This window comes from Pelodiscus sinensis, chromosome 30 (assembly GCF_052426305.1).
Source record: "Pelodiscus sinensis isolate ZL-2025 chromosome 30, ASM5242630v1, whole genome shotgun sequence".
Taxonomy (NCBI): Eukaryota; Metazoa; Chordata; order Testudines; family Trionychidae; genus Pelodiscus; species Pelodiscus sinensis.
In genome coordinates, this window is record NC_143081.1 from 15,751,224 (window position 1) to 15,774,021 (window position 22,798).

Sequence of the window (22,798 nt, forward strand, 5' to 3'; positions counted from 1 at the left end):
TCCCCTCACACACCCCAGTGCTCCCTGTGCCCCCCAGCCCCCCTCACACAGGGGAGAGGTTATAACCCATCCCCCACCTCCCCTCAGACACCCCAGTGCTCCCTGTGCCCCCCAGCCCCGCCCACAGGGGAGAGGTTCCAAGACACTGAATCATGGGATGTGTCCTGGTTGGAAGCCAGAGCCATGTTATTCTGCCCCCCAGCTCCCCAGCGACGGCCCGCTCAGGGGCAGGGCTCTGTGGGTGCCGCGGGGAAGAAGCAGCTGTTGGCTCATCCTCCTGCCTAGTGGAGCCACCAAGCATCCGGCCGGTTGCCCCAGCCTGGCTTGCGACACGTCCTGCGGGGGGGCAGGGTTTTCCCATCCCCCCCCCCCTGGCCATTGCACGGTTCAGCTTCTGCCCGACTCCCAGCCGGTGCTCGGCAAAGCAGCCGGGTTGGGGAGTGAAGATCAGGGCCCTGGATCCCTTGGGCCCCCCAGCCCTGTCCACAAAAATCCCCCTGGGTCCTCCCCGACCCAGCAAGGTAGGACCCTGGTTGGCCCTCGTGGCGCGTTTCCAGTGTCTGCCCCTGGACGCAAGCCAGGAGAAACAACGCAAGCACCAGGATGAAGCTGGTACTAGTAGCCAGACCCTGCGCCCCAGGTCACCTCCAGCCCTCGCCCCTCCCCACAGCTCTGGGGCACTTGGGGGGCAGGACCTGGCCCCCACGCTGTCTGCTGGGCTGGGGGACTAGGAGGCAGGCCTGCCCCTGCCATGGCTGGCTCACTGTCCCTCAGGGCACATGGATGTGGGCAGGGACCCACAGATGGAAGTGTTGGGGGGTCGTGGTTAATCAGTACCCAGGACGCCCTGGCTGTGTCCAGACTACACCTCCCTGTCGACAGAGAGCTGTAGACTAGGCACGTTGAAATTGCTAATGAAGCGGGGATTTAAATATCCTGCGCTTCATTAGCGTATACATGGCTGCAGCTTTTGAGGTTTGCAGGATCTGTCGAAAAAGGCTTTATTTTTCAAAAGATCGGCGCCTACACTGCCGGGTTTTTTCCGAAAAAGACCCTTTTCGAATAAAAGCAGCGGCCATGTTGATGCTAATCTTTAAATCCCGGCTTCATTAGCAATTTCGACCTGCCTAATCTACATCTCTGTCGACTGAGAGGTGTAGTGCACGTAGAGTGCCTGTGCACTGAGAGCCCTCCAACTGCCTCCCCCTAATTCCCTGCCCCCCAGCATCTCTGGGGCCTGTGTGCGAGGAGCTGCCCCTCCCCTCCTCTCCCTGCCCCCAGCCTGGTCGGGCTCTATATATCACCGCCGCAGGACAGGACTTCCACGACTCTCACTTCTGCTTCTGCCAGCACGCAACGGGCGCCCCTGGCTGACACTCGCGCAGCCCCGGCCGGCTCCAGGGCAACGTCGTTCCTCTCGCCGGGATCCGGAGCCGCCGCTCACACGGGACGCCCGGCCCCAGGCCCAGGTGAGAGCTGACCCGTTGGAGGTGCGGGGCTGAGGCTGCCCGGGGAGGTAGAAGTAGCAGCATCTTCCCCGGGGCTCGGCCGGATGGTGCAGGCAGAATTCACCGACTCGCCCGCGCCACGGAAACGCCCCCGTCCCCACTGCTACCGACGGGAGAGACTCGCCAGCCTCCGTGGTGGGGGCCGGGCCACGGGGCAAAGACAAGGGGGAGATGGGTCGGGGGCACCGAAGCTCCAAGGGGGGATGGTGGAGCCCAAAACCCAACCCAAGAGCTTTGCCCCTTCTCATGCTCTGTCTGAGCCCTGGAGCCTCCCCCGGGGTCACCCGCTCACGGCGAAGGTGACTGTCCCTTGTGCGGGGGGTGCTGGCCAGCGCTGCCCCGGCCCTCAGGGGGAGGCGGTGGAAGAGTGATGCAGGGTTCAGTGGCACTGGGGGTCACGGCCCTGACACCGTATTACGAGGAGTGAGGGGAACCGAGTCCTCCAAGCGACTGACCAGTGAAGCCAATGTCGTGAACCCTGGGACGCCGGAGTGATGGGGCATGGGAGAGGCAGGACTCCTCCCGGCGTGTCTGTCCCCGAGAGGCCGGCGCAGAGGCGTGGCCGACTCACCGTGGCTCCTCCCGGTGCTGCCGGCTCGTGGCAAAGTGCCGCCGTACCAGGGAACGGAGCAGGGGCTGGGCTGCGACGGCCACAGGGTGACTCGGCCTCTGCAGCTGGGCAGAGCAGGATTGGGCCCCGACCGGCACCCCTGGGGGACACAGACTCCCTGGCGCCCAGCGCCTGGGCTGCTCCGGCTGGGGGCCACTGGCTGGGCTTCCCACGGGACCGGGGGAGTTAGGGGACCTCCTTTGGCAGACACATTAACCTTGCAGTTCGGAGAGAGACCGGCGCACGCACTGGGAGGGGCTCCAGCCGTTCCCGGGCACAGACGTTGAACCGACCCGTCGGTGGTTCCCTGGGTTGTTCCTCTCCCCTGTTTCTAGATGGGCCGTGGCTTTGCCCTTTCGCAGTCTGGATCCCCTCGGGTTTCAGGCCGTAACTGCCCTGGTCAGGACCCGCTGCCGGACGCTCCGGTCCGGGCCGTGGTCAGAAGCCAGGTGCTAGCCCGTGAGGGGGGGACGGCCCCACTCCCGGAGCTATCGGGGGTTCGGGGAGCAGGAGGGCACTGCCGGCCGGAGCAGGGAGGTGGGGTGAGGACTCTGGCCGGCGGGGCAGGCTCTGGCTGGGGGGGGGTGAGGGGCAGGAGGGAACTGGAGGCTTGGGGGGGCTTGGACGGGGGCTTGGGGTTGAAGTGGTCTCCATTCCACACAGTGTGGTTCAGAGCCTCCCCGCACCCTGGAGTCCCCAGGGCAGCTCTGAAGCGCCCGTGTTTCCGCGTGTCACAGGACCCTCCGGCGGGCGCCATGGCGCTGCGAGTCGCCCCCCTGCTGCTGACGGCGGCGCTGCTGGCAGGAGCCTCTGCCAGCGAAGAGCAGTACAAGCGCTTCCTGCTGCAGCACTACGACCCCCGCCCCTCGGGCCATAACGACCGTTACTGCACCGACCGCATGCGCCGCATGCTGCAGGCCGACTGGAAACAGAACCCGAGACCGGGCGGCAAAGTCTGCAAGGACACGAACACCTTCATCCACGCCAACAGCGACGCCATCAGAGCCGTGTGCACCCCCCGGGGGGGCAAGGACTACGTCACCCAGGGGCAGCGCATGCGCCAGAGCCTGCGGCAAGTCCAGGTCACCACCTGCAAGTTCAAAGGGGGCAAACCCCTCGACAGGTGCCAGTACCGGGCCACCCACAGCACCCGCACCATCGTCATTCGCTGCGACGGGGAGAACCGCCCCGTGCACTTCCACGAGAACTGGATCTGAGCGGCGGCTCCCGACCCCGCAGAGTCCGGGCTGCCTCGCTCGGGCGGCACCGTGGCCTGAAACATCCAGAGAGTCCCCTGCCTGCAGCATCGAACAGCGCCCCATAGGGCCGCGCACATCTCCTGCCCCAGTGCCCACTGCACAGTATAGCCGCCCCTCCCCACCCCCACCCTCTGCTGCCCCCTAGTGCCCATTGCACAGTATAGCCGCCCCTTCCCCACCTACCCTCTGCTGCCCCCTAGTGCCCACTGCACAGTATAGCCGCCCCTTCCCCACCCACCCTCTGCTGCCCCCTAGTGCCCACTGCACAGTATAGCCGCCCCTTCCCCGCCCCACCCTCTGCTGCCCCCTAGTGCCCATTATACAGTATAGCCGCCCCTTCCCCCCCACCCTCTGCTGCCCCCTAGTGCCCATTATACAGTATAGCCGCCCCTTCCCCCCACCCTCTGCTGCCCCCTAGTGCCCATTATACAGTATAGCCGCCCCTTCCTCACCCACCCTCTGCTGCCCCCTAGTGCCCATTATACAGTATAGCCACCCCTTCCCCACCCACCCTCTGCTGCCCTCTAGTGCCCATTATACAGTATAGCCGCCCCTTCCCCACCCACCCTCTGCTGCCCCCTAGTGCCCATTATACAGTATAGCTGCCCCTTCCCCACCCACCCTCTGCTGCCCCCTAGTGCCCATTATTCAGTATAGCCGCCCCTTCCCCTCCCCACCCTCTGCTGCCCCCTAGTGCCCATTATACAGTATAGCCGCCCCTTCCCTCACCCACCCTCTGCTGCCCCCTAGTGCCCATTATACAGTATAGCCGCCCCTTCCCCACCCACCCTCTGCTGCCCCCTAGTGCCCATTATACAGTATAGCCGCCCCTTCCCTCACCCACCCTCTGCTGCCCCCTAGTGCCCATTATACAGTATAGCCACCCCTTCCCCACCCACCCTCTGCTGCCCCCTAGTGCCCATTATACAGTATAGCCGCCCCTTCCCTCACCCACCCTCTGCTGCCCCCTAGTGCCCATTATACAGTATAGCCGCCCCTTCCCCACCCACCCTCTGCTGCCCTCTAGTGCCCATTATACAGTATAGCCGCCCCTTCCCCACCCACCCTCTACTGCCCCCTAGTGCCCATTATACAGTATAGCCGCCCCTCCACCACCCTCTGCTGCCCCCTACTGCCCATTATACAGTATAGCTGTCCCTTCCCCCACCCCACCCTCTGCTGCCCCCTAGTGCCCATTATACAGTATAGCCGCCCCTTCCCTCACCCACCCTCTGCTGCCCCCTAGTGCCCATTATACAGTATAGCCACCCCTTCCCCACCCACCCTCTGCTGCCCCCTAGTGCCCATTATACAGTATAGCCGCCCCTTCCCCGCCCACCCTCTGCTGCCCCCTAGTGCCCATTATACAGTATAGCCGCCACTTCCCCATCCCCACCCTCTGCTGCCCCCTAGTGCCCATTATACAGTATAGCCGCCCCTTCCCCACCCACCCTCTGCTGCCCCCTAGTGCCCATTATACAGTATAGCCACCCCTTCCCCATCCCCACCCTCTGCTGCCCCGTATTGCCCATTGTACAGTATAGCCGCCCCTTCCCCACCCCCACCCTGTGCATTAAGCCTAATAATGGAAAATCCTTCCCTTCGTTGGAATCAGCTGGTATCTTCATTTTCCATCCTTTGGGCTCTGTAACCCGCATTAAAGCTGCTCCTTGCAAAGCAATAACCGTCTTGCTGTGTGATTGGGGCTGGGCGGGAGGTCGGTTCCTGAACACTTCATGAGGCGGCTGCAACCAGGCTGGCCAATCTTCCTCTGGTGAGCCCTCTCCACCTCCAGTGGTCAGGCTGCGGGATAACTGTTCTCTGAACTGCTCCCTTCCTTTCCATGTGAGGGAAAACAATCCCAGTCCTGGGACTTCCTGTTTTCCTGTTACCACTGAACCCTGCCCCTGCTGTAGGTCAGGGGAAGAGGAAGCTGCATCCCAAGCGGGATGGTCCTAGCTCCCACTGTTGGCGAGTTCTTGAACAAATGAGCTCACGGACAGAGACACAAACAGACTCGTGGACAGACAGATGCACAGTCTCTAGGGTATCGCTAGAGAGAGATGTCTGTGGAGTCCACCACTTATCAGTCGACCCTCTGCCTCATCTGTCTCTTCTCAACCCCTCCTTAAGCACAGTTTTCATCAGACCCACAAGCCGGGTGTCCTGGTGCACACAGCTCTGTGGAATCAATCTGCCTACTGCAGGCATGATGGCAGGATTAGAAAACCCGCCTTAGGGTGTGGCCGAGTCGCAGGGCTCTGTGTGTGTTGCTGAACAAGGAGCGAGGGATTGGAACTCACCGTGCAGGCATGGACCTAGGGCACAAACAGAGCGAGGGCCTTTCGGTCCGGCAGAGAAAGGCCTAGCTCTGCGTTACGCGCGGACAGGCGCCGTGCCACAGGGACACCCCCCTGCAGGGAAGGCGCCTTCACATAGGGAAGCCGTGGGATTCCCTGCACATGGGCGAGGGGACTAATCAGGTTCTGCAGCCACCTTGCTCCCTCTCCTGCCCCCAGGGCATCACCTTAGACACAGGCGTGCGAGGAACCGAGCCCACAAGGGCTGATGGCCCCACGTACCAGAGGATGCCCTACGGAAACGTCACGACAGCACATCGGTCCAGCTCTGCTCTCAGATGCCTTCACTCTTTCTTTCTTTCTTTCTTTCTTTCTTTCTTTCTTTCTTTCTTTCTTTCTTTCTTTCTTTCTTTCTTTCTTTCTTTCTTTCTTTCTTTCTTTCTTTCTTTCTTTCTTTCTTTCTTTCTTTCTTTCTTTCTTTCTTTCTTTCTTTCACCTTTCAATGTTAGATGCAAAGGGATGGACCCAGCAAGTGCTTTGGGGTAAGGTTGTGACGTAGTGGAGGTGCCTTACTAGGGCTATGGCGACCTCTGCTGTCTGGTCATTATGCAAAGGTGGCTCCAAACCGGTCTGACCAGCCACCCCTCATGGGGAGAAACAAAGGAAGGTGGATGCTGCCCTGGCTGGGGGGCAGGGCTGGAGGAGAGTTAGTTGTTAGTTTGGGGTCTGGGAGCATGGAGGAAGCAGCCTCAGCAACAGGCTGGGGGGTTTAGAAGCCGAGACCCCCCCCATCTCAAGGGGGGCTGAGGCATCCTAGGCCTGCCCTGGAACCAGGTGACATCTGTGCTGTGCTGTGTACTGGAGAAGCAATAAACTCCCCTGTTCTACTGGCTGGGGGAGTCTGTGCAAGTCACTTCGGGGGTGCAGGAGACGGGAAAATCCTGACGCTTCGTCACCCCCTGCCTCTGCCCAGTCTCCCGTTACTAAAGCACCTGCCGCTGTGGATGGGAGAGGCACCCCGACATCCCCTTCCCCTTGGGTGCAGTGCTGGGGAAACTGAGGAAAATGTCTGGGGTTAGCACAGGCCAGTAGAAAAAGCAGCCACTGCTCTGTCATACTCAACCTGGATGAATTTCCTTTTGTGACTAGTCAACTCGTTCTCCTATTGGCACTGGCATGGTGCCAGCAGCCCCTCTGGGCTGGCCGGGCCTGTCAGCTGTAGGAGCGGAATCGCCCCTCCTTATCTCAGTCACTGATGGGAGTAGGGGCTAGTTCCAGACACATAGCTGAGGGCCAGGGTGGGGCAGCGTGGTCGCATGCTGGACAGCAGTGGGGCAGGGCAGGGGGCATGGGCCAAATGGAATTATTTTTTCAAAGTGCACAGGGAGGCCGTCACGTCCCTGTGCGGGTCCAGCCCTGAGGGGCAGCGACCCAGGCACGGGCGGGGGCAGGCCTGCCTCCTAGTTCCCCTGGTCATGCCCACCCCCCCGTGCCCCAGAGCCACGGGGAGGGTCAAGAGGATTTGGGGGGCAGGGGAGGGTTGCTGGAACTAGATTTATTTTGATACTTGCCATCGTCTCTCCTGGATCGTCCTGGGAGTCAGGACAGATTGAGGCTCTGCAGGGCAGTGAGATCTAGTGATTAGAGCCATGGGGAGCATGGCAGCCAGGGCGCTTGGGTTTTTTCCCAGGATTTCTTAAACCCCCCCGAAACCGACAGGGTCACTCACTTTGCCTCAGAAAGAACCATAGGTCAGGGCGGGGCTTGCTCGTGTCAGTGACCCAGACGTGGGGCCCTCAGAGGGAGGGGGCCCCCAGAGGCAGCCCCAGCCCTGGACAAAAACAGCCTGGCTTACGGGACCTGGATTTCCCAGCACGGAGCAGCGCGAGGGCTCCCGCCCAGGCTGCCATCAGCACTCCAGGGTCTGGCTGGGCTGGCTGGGCCCAGAGGGATTGGGAGCAGGGTGGGCTGGCTGGGTCTAGGGGGATGGGGGACAGACTGAGCTGGCTGGGCCCAGGGGGTTCGGGGACAGGCCGGGCTGGCTGGGCCCAGGGGGATCGGGGGCAGGCTGGGCTGGCTGGGCCCAGGGGGATCGGGGGCAGGCTGGGCTGGCTGGGCCCAGGGGGATCGGGGACAGGCCGGGCTGGCTGGGTCTAGGGGGATGGGGGACAGACTGAGCTGGCTGGGCCCAGGGGGATCGGGGACAGGCCGGGCTGGCTGGGTCTAGGGGGATGGGGGACAGACTGAGCTGGCTGGGCCCAGGGGGATCGGGGACAGGCCGGGCTGGCTGGGTCTAGGGGGATCGGGGACAGACTGAGCTGGCTGGGCCCAGGGGGTTCGGGGACAGGCCGGGCTGGCTGGGCCCAGGGGGATCGGGGGCAGGCTGGGCTGGCTGGGCCCAGGGGGATTGGGGGCAGGCCGGGCTGGCTGGGCCCAGGGGGATTGGGGGCAGGCTGGGCTGGCTGGGCCCAGGGGGATCGGGGACAGACTGGGCTGGCTGGGCCCAGGGGGATCGGGGACAGGACGGGCTGGCTGGGCCCAGGGGGATCGGGGGCAGGCTGGGCTGGCTGGGCCCAGGGGGATCGGGGACAGGACGGGCTGGCTGGGCCCAGGGGGATCGGGGGCAGGCTGGGCTGGCTGGGCCCAGGGGGATTGGGGGCAGGCTGGGCTGGCTGGGTCTAGGGGGATGGGGGACAGACTGGGCTGGCTGGGCCCAGGGGGATCGGGGGCAGGCCAGGCTGGCTGGGCCCAGGGGGATCGGGGGCAGGCTGGGCTGGCTGGGCCCAGGGGGATTGGGGGCAGGCTGGGCTGGCTGGGCCCAGGGGGATCGGGGACAGGACGGGCTGGCTGGGCCCAGGGGGATCGGGGGCAGGCCGGGCTGGCTGGGCCCAGGGGGATCGGGGACAGGACAGGCTGGCTGGGCCCAGGGGGATCGGGGGCAGGCCGGGCTGGCTGGGCCCAGGGGGATCGGGGACAGACTGAGCTGGCTGGGCCCAGGGGGATCGGGGGCAGGCTGGGCTGGCTGGGCCCAGGGGCATCCGGGGCAGGGTGGGCTGGCTGGGCCCATGTCCATGCACTGCCTATCTTCGGGGGGGGGGTGGGGGTCAGGGAGATGCTGAACCCCTCTGGGGCCGGCTACGGCCATGGTGGTGGTTGCAAACCCTGCACCCCCAGGGTACGTGTCACAAGCCAGGCTGGTGACTCCGCAGGCTGGTGCGAAGAGCCAACCAACGGCTGCTCGTCCTCGCAGCTCCCGCAGAGCCCTGTTCCCGCGCGGGGAGAGGGGCAGGGGCATAGGGGAGGGTAACAAACTCGCTATCGCTAGGGGGCTGGGGGGCCGCATGGCACACAAGGCTGTGGTGCTGGGTGGGGTGCAGTACCCGGCCAGCTGCAGGAAGGTTGGTGCCACGGGGAGCCGGGTGGGTGCAGAGAGCATCCACACAAACTGGCCAAGGGTGACTTCCACAGGCTCCCAGTCTGTGCCTCCTTGGTCCCTGTGGCCCCTGGGGCCCCCTCTGGTGCGACGGCCTCTTCTTGGGGGGCTCCTGTGACCTGGGGATCCCCCTCCGCCTCCTGGTACCCTTGGGCCTCCAGCTGCCTGTCTCTGCTGGGGCCCCGGGCCCCACACCCCATGCCCAGAGGAACCGCGCAGCCTTGGGCTCCAGCCTGGAGCGACTCCCAGCCGGCCTCACATGGGGGTTTATGGAACCTTGAGTCCAGCCCAGGAACCCTCTGATCTGCCGGCCTGCCCCCTTCCCCCAACCCAGCCCGGCTGAGTCTCCCCGTTGCCAGGGGGTCTGCGTGTGTGACGGCGCGTCGGGGTCCCCCTGACCCTGCACCCCCGGAGCAGCCAGAACAGACACCCCAGCCAGTAGAACAGGGGGGTTGTTGCCTCTTCGGGATACAGCCCAGCACAGACGGGAGGTGGCTGCAGGAGCCAGGGCCAGGAGGCCTCAGATCCCTCGGGGTGGGGTCCATCCCCCCCAACCCTCAGCACCCAGCTGAGTCTGTCCCCTCCATGCTCTCCAGCCAGAAACTGCCCTTCCCTCCACACTCCCTGCCTCTGTTCAGTCCCTGCCCTCCACGGGTAAGAGCCCGTTAGGTCACCCCCAACCCCCCGCACTGTGTACAGCCTGCAGGCCTGGGGTGGGGGGCGGCCCATGGAGCCTGGCCAGCCTCTGGGCGTGCCCCCCAAATCAGGCTGCAGGAGGGAGGGGTCACTGCCCTAAGCAAGACCCCCTGGAGCAGCAGCAGCCTGGGAGGGGCAGCTGGAGGGCAGAGAGCCCCAACCCCCACCCTGGGTTCCCCTCTCCCAGGAGGAACTGCCCTCCGGGGAGTAGCTGCTGCTGGAGCAAAGCCACCCTGGTCACCCCGGCAGCTCCTGTGAGCCCCTGACCTCCCAGCCCCCCGCCCTGAGTCCTGCACCTCCCACCTGCCTTGACTTCTGCACCCCCACCTCCTTCCCCCTGCCCTGAGCCCCCAAAGCCTCCTGCCCTCTTCTCTCCTGAACTCTCATGCCAGTCTTGCCTTTCCTGCATTTTTGCAAAATCCAAGCATTGACATAAAGCAGGGACATTTCTCATTTATTGTCCAAAAAACTTAGATCAGCGAAAGACCCGAATAGCGCTGGGAATAGCTGCTAGGGCTGCACAATGGGCACTAGGATGGCAGAGGGTGGGCTGGGGATGGGGGTGCTGCACCACTGGGGGGAGGGACAGTTGCGCTGCACCAGAGCACAGGGAGGGTACGCGGGGTGGCCCTGCTGCAGACTGGAGCGACTACAGGATCGCGGCAAAGTGCGTCGGGCGCCGGTTGTCGCAGGCCAGGCGGACGTGCCGGGTGAAGTTGCTGGTCTGATACCGGCAGGGCGGGGTCTGCGTGGGCCCCCGCAGCTGGCAGAAGGAGAGACGGAAGGCGCGGACGCTGTCTCGCCGATTCGTACGTGGCACCGGTGTCCCCCCACGGCCGCAGACGCTGACGATGGTGCCCCTGCTGGCGTGGATGAAGGTGTTGTTGGCCTTGCAGATCGGCGTGGTCATGCTCCGGTTCTGCATCATCCGGTCGCAGTAGGGAGTGACCGGGGTCCGGGGGAAATCGACGTGCTTCCGCAGGAAAGCCGGGTAATTCTGCCCCCCGGCCAGAGCCAGCCCCACGGCCAGCCAGGCCAGCAGCAGCATCGGGTGGGCCATCGGCCGTGTCTCCCTGCAGTGGGGAGGAAGGGGGAGCATGGACACGTGGGGCAGAGGGGACGTGTCCCCCCCAGGAGCCCTGCCCCCTCATCCCCGACAGCCCCCAGCCCTATCAGCAACTTCCACACCCCCAGCACCCTGAGCCTGGGGACACCCCACGAGATGCACGTCTGGGCGCAGGGCTGGGGGCAGGTGGACGCTCTCTGGCCCATGCTGGCTGGGAGCCCGGGGGCCGATCCCCCGACGGCCCGGCCGCCTGCACAGTGCATGACCCCAGGGATGGGTCTGGCAGCAGGGAGCCCATCGTGGAGGTGTCTGTGGGGGGGAGCCCCCTGCTCTGCGGGGCTCTGTGGAAATGGGCCACAACCAGGAACCCCCCGTGCCAGGGGCAATTACCTCCACCATTACCGGGTGACCCGGGTCAGCTCTCACCTGGGCCTGGGGCCGGGCGTCCCGTGTGAGCGGCGGCTCCGGATCCCGGCGAGAGGAACGATGCTGCTCTGGGGCCGGCCGGGGCTGCGCGAGTCTCAGCCAGGGGAGCCCGTCACGAGAAGAGAGGTGAGTCTGCGAGAGTCCTGCCCCGGGGCGGTGCTTTATAGAGCCCGGCCAGGCTGGGGGCAGGGAGGGGAGGGGCAGCTCCTCCCACAAAGGCCCCAGAGATGCGGGGGGGGGGAGTTAGGGGGAGGCAGGCATGGGGCTCTCGGTGCACAGTCCTGGTGCCCCCTTACAGGGCTGTGTCCTCACTGGGCGCCCTGGGTACCCATGAGCCACGACCCCCCCAGCGCTTCCCTCCATGGATCCCTGCCCAGATCTGTGGGCCCTGAGGGGCAGTGACCCAGCCAGGGCAGGGACAGGCCTGCCTCCTAGATGCGCTGGCCCAGCAGAGAGCGTGGGGGCTGGATCCTGCCCCCATAGTGCCCCAGAGTCACAGGGAGGGGAGAGGGCTGGAGGAGACCTGGGGGGCAGGGACGGGTTGCTGGAACCAGATTCATTTTGGTGCTTGGGGTCGTCTCTCCTGGATCGTGTCCTGCCCAGCGCTGGGAGTCAGCACAGGTTGAGGCTCTGCAAGGCAGTGGGATCTAGTGGTTAGAGCCACGGGGAGGGGTCTGGGAACCAGGGTGCTTGGGTTCGTCCCCAGGATTTCCTATGCCCCCGAAACCGACACGGTCTCTCGCTTTGCCTCGGCAATCGCCATGGGTCAGGGCGGGGCTTGCTCATGTCACTGACCCAGACGTGGGGCCCTCGGAGGGAGGGGACCCTCAGATGCAGTCCCAGCCCTGGACAAGGAGCCTGGCTTACGGGGCCTGGATTTCCCAGCACGGAGCAGCATGAGGGCTCCCGCCCAGGCCGCGATCGGCACCCCAGGGTCTGGGGACCCCCCACCCAGGTCCCACATGAGCTCTGTGGGGAGGGAGAGTGGAGACCAGTCCAGTGCAATCCCGGCTCTGGCCATGCCCAGGGGTCAAGCCACAGATGGACAGTGTGGGCGGAGAGACAGTCCTGCTTTGGTTAGGATGGCTGGGCCCAGGGGGATCGGGAGCAGGCCAGGCTGGCTGGGTTCAGGGGGATCGGGGGCAGGGTGGGCTGGCTGGGCCCAGGGAGATCGGGGGCAGGCTGGGCTGGCTGGGCCCAGGGGGATCGGGGACAGGCTGGGCTGGCTGGGCCCAGGGGGATCGGGGGCAGGGTGAGCTGGCTGGGCCCAGGGGGATCGGGGGCAGGCTGGGCTGGCTGGGCCCAGGGGGATCGGGGACAGGCTGGGCTGGCTGGGCCCAGGGGGATCGGGGACAGGCTGGGCTGGCTGGGCCCAGGAGGATCGGGGACAGGCTGGGCTGGCTGGGCCCAGGGGGATCGGGGACAGGCTGGGCTGGCTGGGCCCAGGGGGATCAGGGGCAGGCTGGGCTGGCTGGGCCCAGGGGGATCGGGGACAGGCTGGGCTGGCTGGGCCCAGGGGGATCGGGGACAGGCTGGGCTGGCTGGGCCCAGGGGGATCGGGGACAGGCTGGGCTGGCTGGGCCCAGGGGGATCGGGGGCAGGCTGGGCTGGCTGGGCCCATGGGGATCGGGGACAGGCTGGGCTGGCTGGGCCCAGAGGGATCGGGGGCAGGGTGGGCTGGCTGGGCCAATGTCCATGCACTACCCAGTGTTGGGTGGGGGTCAGGGCAATGCTGAACCCCTCTGGGGCTGTCTATGGCTGTGGTGACAGTTGGCAAACCCTGCACCCCCAGGGGCCGTGTCGCAAGCCAGGCTGGGGCAAGAGGTGGACGGTTGGTGACTCCGCAGGCCGGCGCGATGAGCCAACCAACGGCTGCTCGTCCCCACAGCTCCCGCAAAGCCTTGTTCCCGCGCGGCGGTGGCTGTGAGGGGGAGGGAGCGGGTGCATGGGGGCAGGGTCACGTCTCTGGCTTCCACCCAGGATACATCCCGCCATCCGGTGTCTCCATCCTTGCCCTGAGCTCCCTCTGCGCCCCCTTCTCTCTGCACTAAAGGGGCCCAAATTCCTTCCCCTTCCCTCCTCGCTCAGCGTTTCTCTCCCTCTCACGGGCTGCGTCGCCCTTCTCTGCCCTCTCCCCGGGAACCCACCTCTCCCCGGATGCCCAGCCCCAGGACTGGCCCAGAACCCAGCTGGGCCCCCAGGGCCGGCCAGGCAGGACAATTCCCTCCCGCGACGCAGGAACACGCTGTTAGCGAGTTGCTTTATTCACCCGCCTCCCCCTCTGCCCTCTGGCACGAGTCTTAGTCCACCTCCTGTACAGGCCTCAGCGCCCCACCGGCTCCTGCGATAGCCCGTGTGAACTTGCACCCGTGAACTGCTTCAGTCCAGTGAACCCGCTCTTAGCAAGTAGGAGAGGGGGCCCGGACCTATCCTCTCTCAGGGGCCCCAGCCCAGGGCCCTAGGGATATCGACTAACCACGTGCCTGTCCGGCTGGTGGGGCTTCCTACTGAAACACGCCAGCCCACGGGCATTACCCATCCACCCTGCCCTGGGCTACTTCCTTCCTACTCTGCCCCGTCCGTCGCCCTGTACGCCCACCATCCTCTCCCTGGTGGTGTACAGACTGTCCCTTCCCTCCCTTCCCCCCGGTCCCACGATTGTCCATCAATCCCAGCAACGGGGGACAGTGAGGAGCTGGATTCGCAAATGGGGCCATTACTGATTGGGGGTCGCACCCGTCTGCATGTGCCGGGTCAGTGGGGGGATGTGGCTCCCACCCAGCAGTCGCTGGGGAGCTCCGACGTCCCAGGGAGGGAAATGGCCTTTGTAGCGAGAGAGCCATTCCACGTCCCTCGCCAGCCCTAATGTGCCCGTGTTAGACGCGCCGATGCGTCGGCTGTTTCTGTGTCGTCTGGTTTAAATGTATTTTGTAGGGCAGGTGGCTCTTTCCAAATCCCTCACTGAGGTGGTGTCTACGCTGCAGGTAGGTTTCCCGGAAGCTCTCCCGGAAGCAATACGCCCAAGTAGCTTATTTCTAAATAGTGCGTCTACACTGCAGGGAAGCCTGAAAATCAGTCTGAGGCCAGCTCCCTAGTGTGGACGCGCAACCTCGACTTACAGCCGCAGGAGGCCCTGGGGAGTCATTGCTCTGAGTGGCCCCGGAGGGGGGGGCTGTTTCGAAATAGCTACTTCGCAAGAGATGCGATTCCTCAGGGAACGAGGTTTACAGAAGCCGGAATAAGCCGCCCTCTGAGGGGTGTTTTCCAGGCTGGGCTGTAGATCGCCAGCGATGCCTGGAAGGGTTGGAGGTGGGGGCTGCCGGCGCTGCCCGGGGGGTTGTTGTTTTCCTCGGGGGGCCATTCTGGAGGTGGGTGATGTCGGGGACTCGCCCGGCACAGCTGGGGGGTACGTCACTCTTCAGAAGTGTTCAGTGACAGGATCCGGTGGAGATGCTGTCGGTGTTGGTCTCGGTCCGTGGCAGCGGAGCCGATCCGGTTGTGTCTCAGGGCCTGGCTGGAGACACTGGATCGTGGGATGTGTCTGGATGGAAGTCAGAGCCGTGCCCCTGCCCCTCTGCCCCACAGCAACAACCAGTGTGTGACCCTGCTCCCCCCCGCCCCCACAGCGACAGCCGCATGGGGGCAGGGCTCTGCGGGGGCCGTGGGGAAGGAGCAGCCGTTGGCTCATCTGCAGAGTCACCAACCGTCCAGCCCTTGCGCCAGCCGGGCTTGCGACATCCCCCTGGGGTGCAGGGTTTTCCAACTGCCACCGGCCACAGGGGGGTTCAGCATCACCCCAAACCCCACCTGACATCTGGCAAGCCAGCCTGGTTGGGGAGTGAAGGATGGGCCCATGGACCCAGCCAGCCCGGCCTGCCCCCGATCCCCCTGGGCCCAGCCTGCTGACGGGGACAGATCTCCCCTCCGGTTTGGGGGGTGTTGAGCGCCCAAGAACTAAGGTGCAGCCTGCTGCTGGGGGAGCCGCCGGGCACCGCAAGGGACAGATAGGAGGTGGGGTCCTGGCGCGGCTCCCCATAGAGCCCCGCCTTGAGATGGGGGAAGGGCAGTGGGGAGCCAGGCCAGGACCCCACCTCTGCCTCTTGCCCACAGCCAGGGACCCCTCCCGGTCACTGCTCTGACACACACCCAGGACTTGTCAAGCTGGGTCATCACACACAAACAACCACACGCACGCACACAGACTCAGCCTGCGCCCCATTCCTCACCTGCCTTCAGCCACCCACGCTGGGCTCACAGGGACCCCTCCAACCCCGAAGGGATCTACTCCAAGTCGGGGGGCTCGGCCCAGGGGCATCAGGGGCAGGCCGGGCTGCCTGGGCCCAGGGGAACCGGGGGCTTGCCGGGCTCAGGAGGGTCGGGGGCCAGTTACGGCCACGGTGACGGTTGCAAACCCTGCACCCCCAGGGGACGTGTCGCAAGCCGGGCTGGGCAGGGGGCAGACGGCTGGTGACTCTGCAGGCCGGCGCAATGAGCCAACAGCTGCTCTCCCCCACGGCGCCCGCAGAGCCCTGCCCCCACGTGGCTGTCGCTGTGTGGCCACGTGGCACACCTGGCTGGTCTGCTGGGGTGGAGTACCTGGCTGGCTGCGGGAGGGTTGGTGCTATGGGGCCCGGAGCCCCATCAGCGCTGCTCCCAGGAGCCATGGGGAGCCGGGTGGGTGCAGGGAGCAGCCACACAAATGTGACAAGGATGATTCCCGCAGGGTCCTAGGCTGCCCCCACTTGGTCCCTGTGGCCCCTGGGGGCCCCCTCTAGTGCGACGGCCTCTTCTCGGGGGCCCCCTGTGCACTAGGGATCCCCCCTCCACCTCCTGGGACCTCCAGCTGCCTGTCTCTGCTGGGACCCCTCAGCCCAGAGCGACTCCCGGCCGGCCTCACACGGGGGGGGGGGGGGGTTACGGAGCACCCCCCAGCCCAGCTGAGTCTCCCCACATCCAGGGGGTCTGCCTGCCCCTGTCCGACCAGCCCGGCCTCTGACCCTCCCAGTAGCCCCTCCCCTGGCCTGTGTCTGCTGGCAGGTAACAGGGTCATCTGGGCCCCTCTCCCCTTCCCTCCCTTTGCCCCCCTCAGTTGGGCCCCGCTGGGCAGGACCCTGGGAGCCTCCCTCCACAGCCTCTTGGCCCCCCCCCCAGCCAGACCTGTCCGTGCCCTCTGAGATGAGTCCGCCGGTTCTGTGCTGGTCCCTGCCACAATGAACTCTCCCCCCCTCGTTACACCAGTGACCCCCAGCACACCAAGTGCCCCCCCCACAGGCAACCCCTATGATCCCCCCCACAGCCCTGGGACCCCCCCCCGCAAGAAAGGGGGAAACTGGTCCATGAGTTCTCTGCAGAAAAGTAGCCGCGGGGGGGAGGGGACGGAGAACAGGATCAAACTGCTCCCACTTGGGCTGCCGCTCAGATTCGCAGCCCACGAGAACGCTGAGCGGGGCCCGTTCCCGCCTGACTAGGGGGGACCCTAGCAGGCCGGCCCCCGGCTCCTCCCCACGGGCCAGGCTCCTTTGGCCCTTCCTGTTACAACTCACCGCCTCGCGTCCCCCCCAGCTCCCCGACTTCCACTCTGCTCACCCGGCTCCTGCTTCCAAGGATGAGACGTTTGCTCCCTGCACAGGGACTGACAGACCCCACCCAGTCCTGGAGCCGGTCACAGCCACCCCACGCCATGGGGCACCAGTGCCTGAGCCTCCCCTCTACCCCCCGTTGCCAGGGCTGGCCAGCCCAGCCCAGCCCAGCCCAGCCCAGCCACACAGCCAGAGGGCCGGCGTTTGCAGCCCTGGGCTTGCGGGTAGGGAGACAGCCCGGCCCCGCAACGGTATCCAGGGCGCAGCCCAGAGAATTGCCATCCCAGACCCGCTTAGCTATGGAGGGAGCACTGGATTTATTCCTGCTGCGATGGTGGATTGGCACCGCCATGGCAGTGAACTATTACACAGCAGAGGGTGGGACGGGGAGGCAGAGGCTGGGCAGTGCTGTGCAGTGGGCGCAGGCTAGAGGGATCTGTCGTAGTGCACCGGGAGCCCCTCCTGGCAGGCGATGCGGATGCGATGGGAGCCCACGTCGGCGTTGTACCTGCAGGGCGGTTTCTGCGACCCACCCTGCAGCCGGCAGGTGGTGACGGCGAAGGCGGCGTTGCTGTCCCTCAGATCCCCGCTCGCTGGGGCCCCCCCGGAGCCGCAGATGGTGCTGATGGTGGCAGCAGGGGCATGGACGAAGGAGTTGGTGAACTTGCAGGTGGACGAGGCCAGGCCCCGGCGCTGCATCATCTGGCTGCAGTAGGTCCGGGCGTCCGGGGCGCTGCTCTCTGGGTAATCCACGTGCTGCCGCAAGAACTTCTCGTAGCGAGTCTCCCCGCTGGCCAGAGCCAGACACGTGGCCAGCCAGGCCAGCAGCAGCAGGCGGTGTCCCTGGTGGGCCATGGGGTCTACAGAGCACCCTGCGGTGGAGAGGAAAGGAAGGGATGGACATAGGGGGTGGAAGGGACCTTCTGGTAGTTCCTCCAGCGTCCAGCCCCCAGGGAACTCCTTGGAGAGTCCAGTCGAAGGTCTATGCTAGCTGCCCGGGATTGCACAGTTCCCCAGCAGGTGAACAAGCCGTATTGTGTGCACAAAGCCATCAGGAACGGATGCACCAGAACCCCACGTGGTTAGGGGTTAATTTTGGGGCAATGCCTTAGCTGGCAGGGAGGAGGGGGAGAAATGCCAGTAAGTGAGACCAAAGACAGTGTACGTGGGGGGAAGCCCCCAAGTCTGGGCTCCTCCCAGGGCAGGAATTTACGGGGCGTTTAGAAAGCGGCCGAGCCTGCCCCAGGAATTCCGGCCAATGTCGTTTGCAGAAGGTGGGTAGAGAGGACTCGGCACCACAATGCATGATGGAGCTGGGCTCTGGCACCCACAGAGTTGCTGAATTCCCCCTTCTTCCGGACTCCGCCCCGAGTGACACAGTGACCTTTCCCCACTGTGGGTGCTGAGCCGCAAGGGGACCCAAACGGTCTCGGCCGGGTGCTCAGCCCGGCTTGGCACCCACGGGACTGAGCCCTCCCCACCCAGCCTCTTCACTCTGTGCCCCTTCAAAGAAATGGTTTAAACTGAGCCAAGTATCCCGAGGCCCCCTCTGGACCCCGAACACGCAACCTCTCGCCCCTGTTTGCTCTGCTGCCTTCTGCAGCTCACGGGTCAGACGTCAGCTGGGGGAACGCCTACTTCAGCTGTCAGAGGACCCCCAGACTCAGCTGACGTGCTCTGTGCTACAGGCAGGAGTCCGGATTTAAACCCGCCCTGCTCTACCCACTAGGCCCCACTCCCCTTCTCGAGCTGGGGGCAGCAACCAGGAGTCCTGGCTCCCAGTGGCACCAGCTGTAGCCATGTGAAGCCAGGAGAACAACAGCTGACCCTGATGCTAAGTATTGGAGACCCCCTCAGCCCCAACCCCTGCTGGGTCATCGGCTCACCTTGTTCTGGGGCTGGGTCTCCCGTCTGAGCGGTGGCTCCGGATCCCTGCTGAGACTCAAGGACTGAACCTTCTCTGGCTCTGGTCTGTGTTATATAGAGCCTGGCTGGGCTGCGGGCCAAGGAGATACGGGAGGCGACGCTCAGCAAACAAAGCGGGTGGGGAGCTATTGCTAGGAACGAGGACTCAAAGGACGCAACTTTCCAGGTGGGCTGGGAAGCGGAGTAACGACAGGTGTGTTGGCTGAGATGTGGGCTTCGAACAGCCCCTTCATCCCAACCCACAGCCCAGCCTGTGCCCCACACTCCCGGCAGCCCAGCCACGGCAGGGAGGGAGGCGGAGGTGCTGGGGGGAAGGGAAGAGGAAGAACTCTGGGGGGGGGGGGGGAAGACGCCCCCCCCAAACACACACAGTTCCAGGAAAGCAGCAGGGGTGTCCAAAAGAGAATGGCCTCTCGGGGGAGAAACGTGGGGATCGTCATGTGGAAGCCAGCTGCCCCCGACAGCAGCCGGTCAGCTGCAAATCGGCTTGGAGTTAGGAAGGCCACCAAGGGGGCTGCATTCCCACCAAGGCGCAGGAGTCCCCCCGGATATGGAGGACGGTGACCCTGGGCAGTGCGGGAGGAATCGGGCGTGGTGTTGTGGCAATGGGATTCCCTGCGTGAGCTGCGGCACACACACACACATTGCAATCTTGGCCAGGGGTCATCGTGCAGGAGAGTCCATCCGTTGCAAGGGCAACGTCTCTGCAGACCTGCAGGTGCCTGTGGATCACTCTGGGTGTTTCCCCGATAACCACCCAGGGAAGGGGCATGACCACTCCCGGGGGAGTTCTGCGCCACAGAGCACGTCCCGAACTTCCGTCCTCCGCAGATTTTTTTGTTTCCCCACAGAAATATCCCTTCTGATGGGGCACAAAAGGGAGGACACAGAAGCCACCGTGTGCTCCTCCCCAGCAGCTGAGGCCGGTCGGTTCGGTCGCCCAGAGCAGCTGGCAGAGCTGCAAATCTCTGGAAAGGAGGGGTGGTCGGACAGTTGTGCAGGAGCCAGAGAGATACGCTGTCCCGCCTGCTCTGTTCTCCAGCACGCCTGGCGTGGAAGGGCAATTCTCCACGGTGTTTCTGTAGAGGGGAGTGTGTAGCAGGCTCTGCCCCCCTGGGCAGAGCAGAAGGTAGCAACATGCCTGCTAGATGTATTGTTCTTATTGATCCTAGGAAATTCCTCCAGCAGCAGAAATCAGGGGGAAACAATGTAAGGTCCTTTGCATTGCCAGATGGATGTAAAGGACGGTATGGCTCTATAAAGGCTAAGGGGAGAAATTATTCCCTGTAACCCATGTCTTCAGTAATAGGGAGGTAGCCGTGTTAGTCTGAACTTGGAAAAACTATGCAGCAATTTAAAGACTAACAAGATGGTTCATTAGTGGGCCAGATCCACTTCTTCAGTGAAACTAGTTGAATTTACCTGCATTGTATTGTTTTCTTAATGGTCTGCTTTGTTCTGTTTGCTACCTTTTTGATCTCCTAAAACACACCCTTTCTTAGTTAATACAATTATTGCTGGTGGGGAATGGGGCACAGTGTGTGTGTGTGTGTGTGTGTGTGTGTGAGAGATAATACCAGGCAGTTACTGTATTTTCTAATGAGGACGGTGACAGCTTGTTGTGCCGACCTTCCTCCACATTGAGGGAGGAGGTGAGTGTTGCGTCGTTACAGCTTTGAAGTCCAAGGGGGCGGGGTGCACATCGACACGCTGCGGCAAGTCCCCTAAGTGGAGCCCTCTGGAAGGTGGAAGGGGCAGGGAACCGAGCCAACAAGGTGGGAGATGGGACTGGAGCTTCACCTTCTGCCCACGCCGCCTCTTTACTGATGGACGTGCTGCCCTGGGTGGGCGGGGTTCCCGCTGGGGCAAAGCTGCAGAAGCCACAAACAGGCTGCGTCGTGAGGACGTTCCCAACTCTGGATCCCAACACGCCTCTTCCCCGGCAAGCACCCAGGCTGGCCCTGACCAGGGTGTGTTTGGTCTAGTGCGGGGAGGGTCCCCGAGCGGGCAATGTGTCTAGGTACGACCTGCAGGCCCACAGGGACATTAGAACCCATTCTGCCGGTTTCCCTCGGGTGAGGCCGATGTCTCGGTCCCAAGGGGAAGCTGGGATGCGTCTCAGGAATGCGAGTGGCTTTAGTCCGGGTCTCTCGCCTCCTCGCCCATGTCGCTTTGGCCCCGGCACAAGGCTGCTGATGGACACAGGGAAGGTTCCTCCAGTGAGGGAAGACACAAGGCATCTCTGCCCGGGAGCCTCCCACAGAGGAGTGGCCAGGACCTTCCGGGAAACCAGGACGTACATTCGCAGCTTTCCTGCGGGGCTCACACTGGGCAGATGCACAGGGGGTGGGAAGCAGATGCAAACTCAGCTAGCTTGGTGCATCTCTGCTTCTCGGCCCATGCCTAGTCCATAACGAGGCAAGGGACGGAGCGGCCTCATGTCCCCGAGCTGTATCAACTCAAAGGGAGCACTTACCGGATCGCCCTTTTCCTGCAACACGCACACCGCCGGCTGCCTCAAACCCTCGCGAGCTGAGAAGAGGCCCTGTCCCGACAAACTACCAGATGAACCTATCGCCCGTCTCAGCTCATCCTCCGACTCCACTTCCTTGTCCCCCTCGGCTTCCTCAGGGCCGAGTCTCCGGCCCCAGCCCCCCGCCCCCAAGCACCTACTGGTTCCAGATGGGGGGTGGGGTCCATCTCCTTGTAGAAGTGGCAGGTGTTTGGCTCAGCACCAGATCAACCGTTTGCCTCCCTTGACTTCTAGACCAGCTGCTGCAGCACCTTTAAGTTCCCACGGCACTGACGCACGTAGTCCTTATCACACAAGCCCTGAGAGATCTGTCCTCCCCTACCCATGGTCCCCTGAGTGCAGCACAGCTGGGACCACACAGCCTCTGTGTAACGTGTGCGGAGGGCTGCGCAGAATTTCTCCATGCTTGGCCAATCACAACTTTAACTGCGACTTCAACAAAACTTGAAACCACAGTCTAGATCTTGTCCCGGAGAATGTCTGCACGGTCTGGGTATTTACACGTTCGTAGAGACTCTAAATTCAAAGCAAGTAATAGGGATGACTTTCGGTCTGCTAAGCTTGAAACTGTAGCCGCCAGAGCACCCCGTTACAAAATGTATGTTAAATATCATAAAAAGCTACGGATTGGCGCGCAACACAGGTCTCTCTGGAGCACAGAAAAGACAACGGAGTGCAAAGACCATCTTGGGTAATAAGGGAGGGGCTTATGGGCCCCTCCTTTTGCAAATCAATTGATGAAAATCTCTCCATGCACATAGGAGAATCGTGTGATGCGCACAGGAAGTAGCAGAGGGAACTTCCTGCTTTTGCTTCTGCTTGCGACTGCATCCTGAGATTTTGTTCCTCTGTCTGTGTGATGCTGTAATTATCAACCCCCCCTAGGTCATGCAGGGCCCTGGGGAATTTGAGGTGTTCCTTTCATTTAGAAAGAAATGCTCTGGCAGCAGAGGAAATGGATGATGAAATTATTGTACTGGAGTGTTTACCTGGCGTTGCTCGGGTCCTAACTCTGGGTATGTCTATACTAGCTCGTTAGAGGGACTGGACACATGACCTACGAGGAGAGGCTGAGGGATTGGGGTTTGTTCAGTCTGCAGAAGAGCAGAGTGAGGGGGGATTTGAGAGCAGCCTTCAACTCCCTGCAGGGGGGTCCAAAGAGTCTGGAGAGAGGCTGTTCTCAGTGGGGGCAGGTGGCAGAACGAGGAGCAATGGGCTCAAGTTACAACGGGGGAGGTCTGGGTGGGATATTAGGAAAAACTCCCAAGGCGGGTGGTGAAGCTCTGGGCTGGGTTCCCTAAGGAGGGGGTGGAGTCTCCGTCCCTAGAGGTGTGTAAGTCCCGGGTTGACCAAGCCCTGGCTGGGATGGTTGAGTCGGGGCTGGTCCTGCTTTGGGCAGGGGGCCCGACTCCCGAGGTCTCTGCCAGCCCTGGGATTGTGGATCCTAACTCCCAAATCGAAG

At 63.6% G+C, this 22,798-nt stretch overlaps 2 protein-coding genes and 1 pseudogene across 3 annotated transcripts; 1 reads left to right on the forward strand and 2 right to left on the reverse strand.

Annotated features, from left to right (window-relative positions):
- The first annotated feature begins 1,329 nt into the window (after positions 1-1,329).
- Positions 1,330-5,053, forward strand: LOC142821218 (angiogenin-2-like). The gene is made up of 2 exons (XM_075912067.2): positions 1,330-1,469; positions 2,856-5,053. The coding sequence occupies exon 2, from the start codon at positions 2,874-2,876 to the stop codon at positions 3,333-3,335; it is 462 nt and encodes a 153-aa protein (XP_075768182.2). The 5' UTR covers positions 1,330-1,469; positions 2,856-2,873; the 3' UTR covers positions 3,336-5,053.
- Positions 5,054-10,311: 5,258 nt separating this feature from the next.
- On the reverse strand, positions 10,312-11,847 carry LOC142821328 (ribonuclease pseudogene; annotated as a pseudogene). Its single transcript, XR_016348098.1, has 2 exons — positions 11,299-11,847; positions 10,312-10,879 (listed from the first exon to the last, which is right to left on the reverse strand). The product of XR_016348098.1 is annotated as a ribonuclease pseudogene (transcript).
- Positions 11,848-16,729: 4,882 nt separating this feature from the next.
- LOC102445201 (ribonuclease-like) lies at positions 16,730-18,873 on the reverse strand. The gene is made up of 2 exons (XM_006113837.5): positions 18,764-18,873; positions 16,730-17,749 (listed from the first exon to the last, which is right to left on the reverse strand). The coding sequence occupies exon 2, from the start codon at positions 17,730-17,732 to the stop codon at positions 17,304-17,306; it is 429 nt and encodes a 142-aa protein (XP_006113899.3). The 5' UTR covers positions 17,733-17,749; positions 18,764-18,873; the 3' UTR covers positions 16,730-17,303.
- Positions 18,874-22,798: the final 3,925 nt, after the last annotated feature.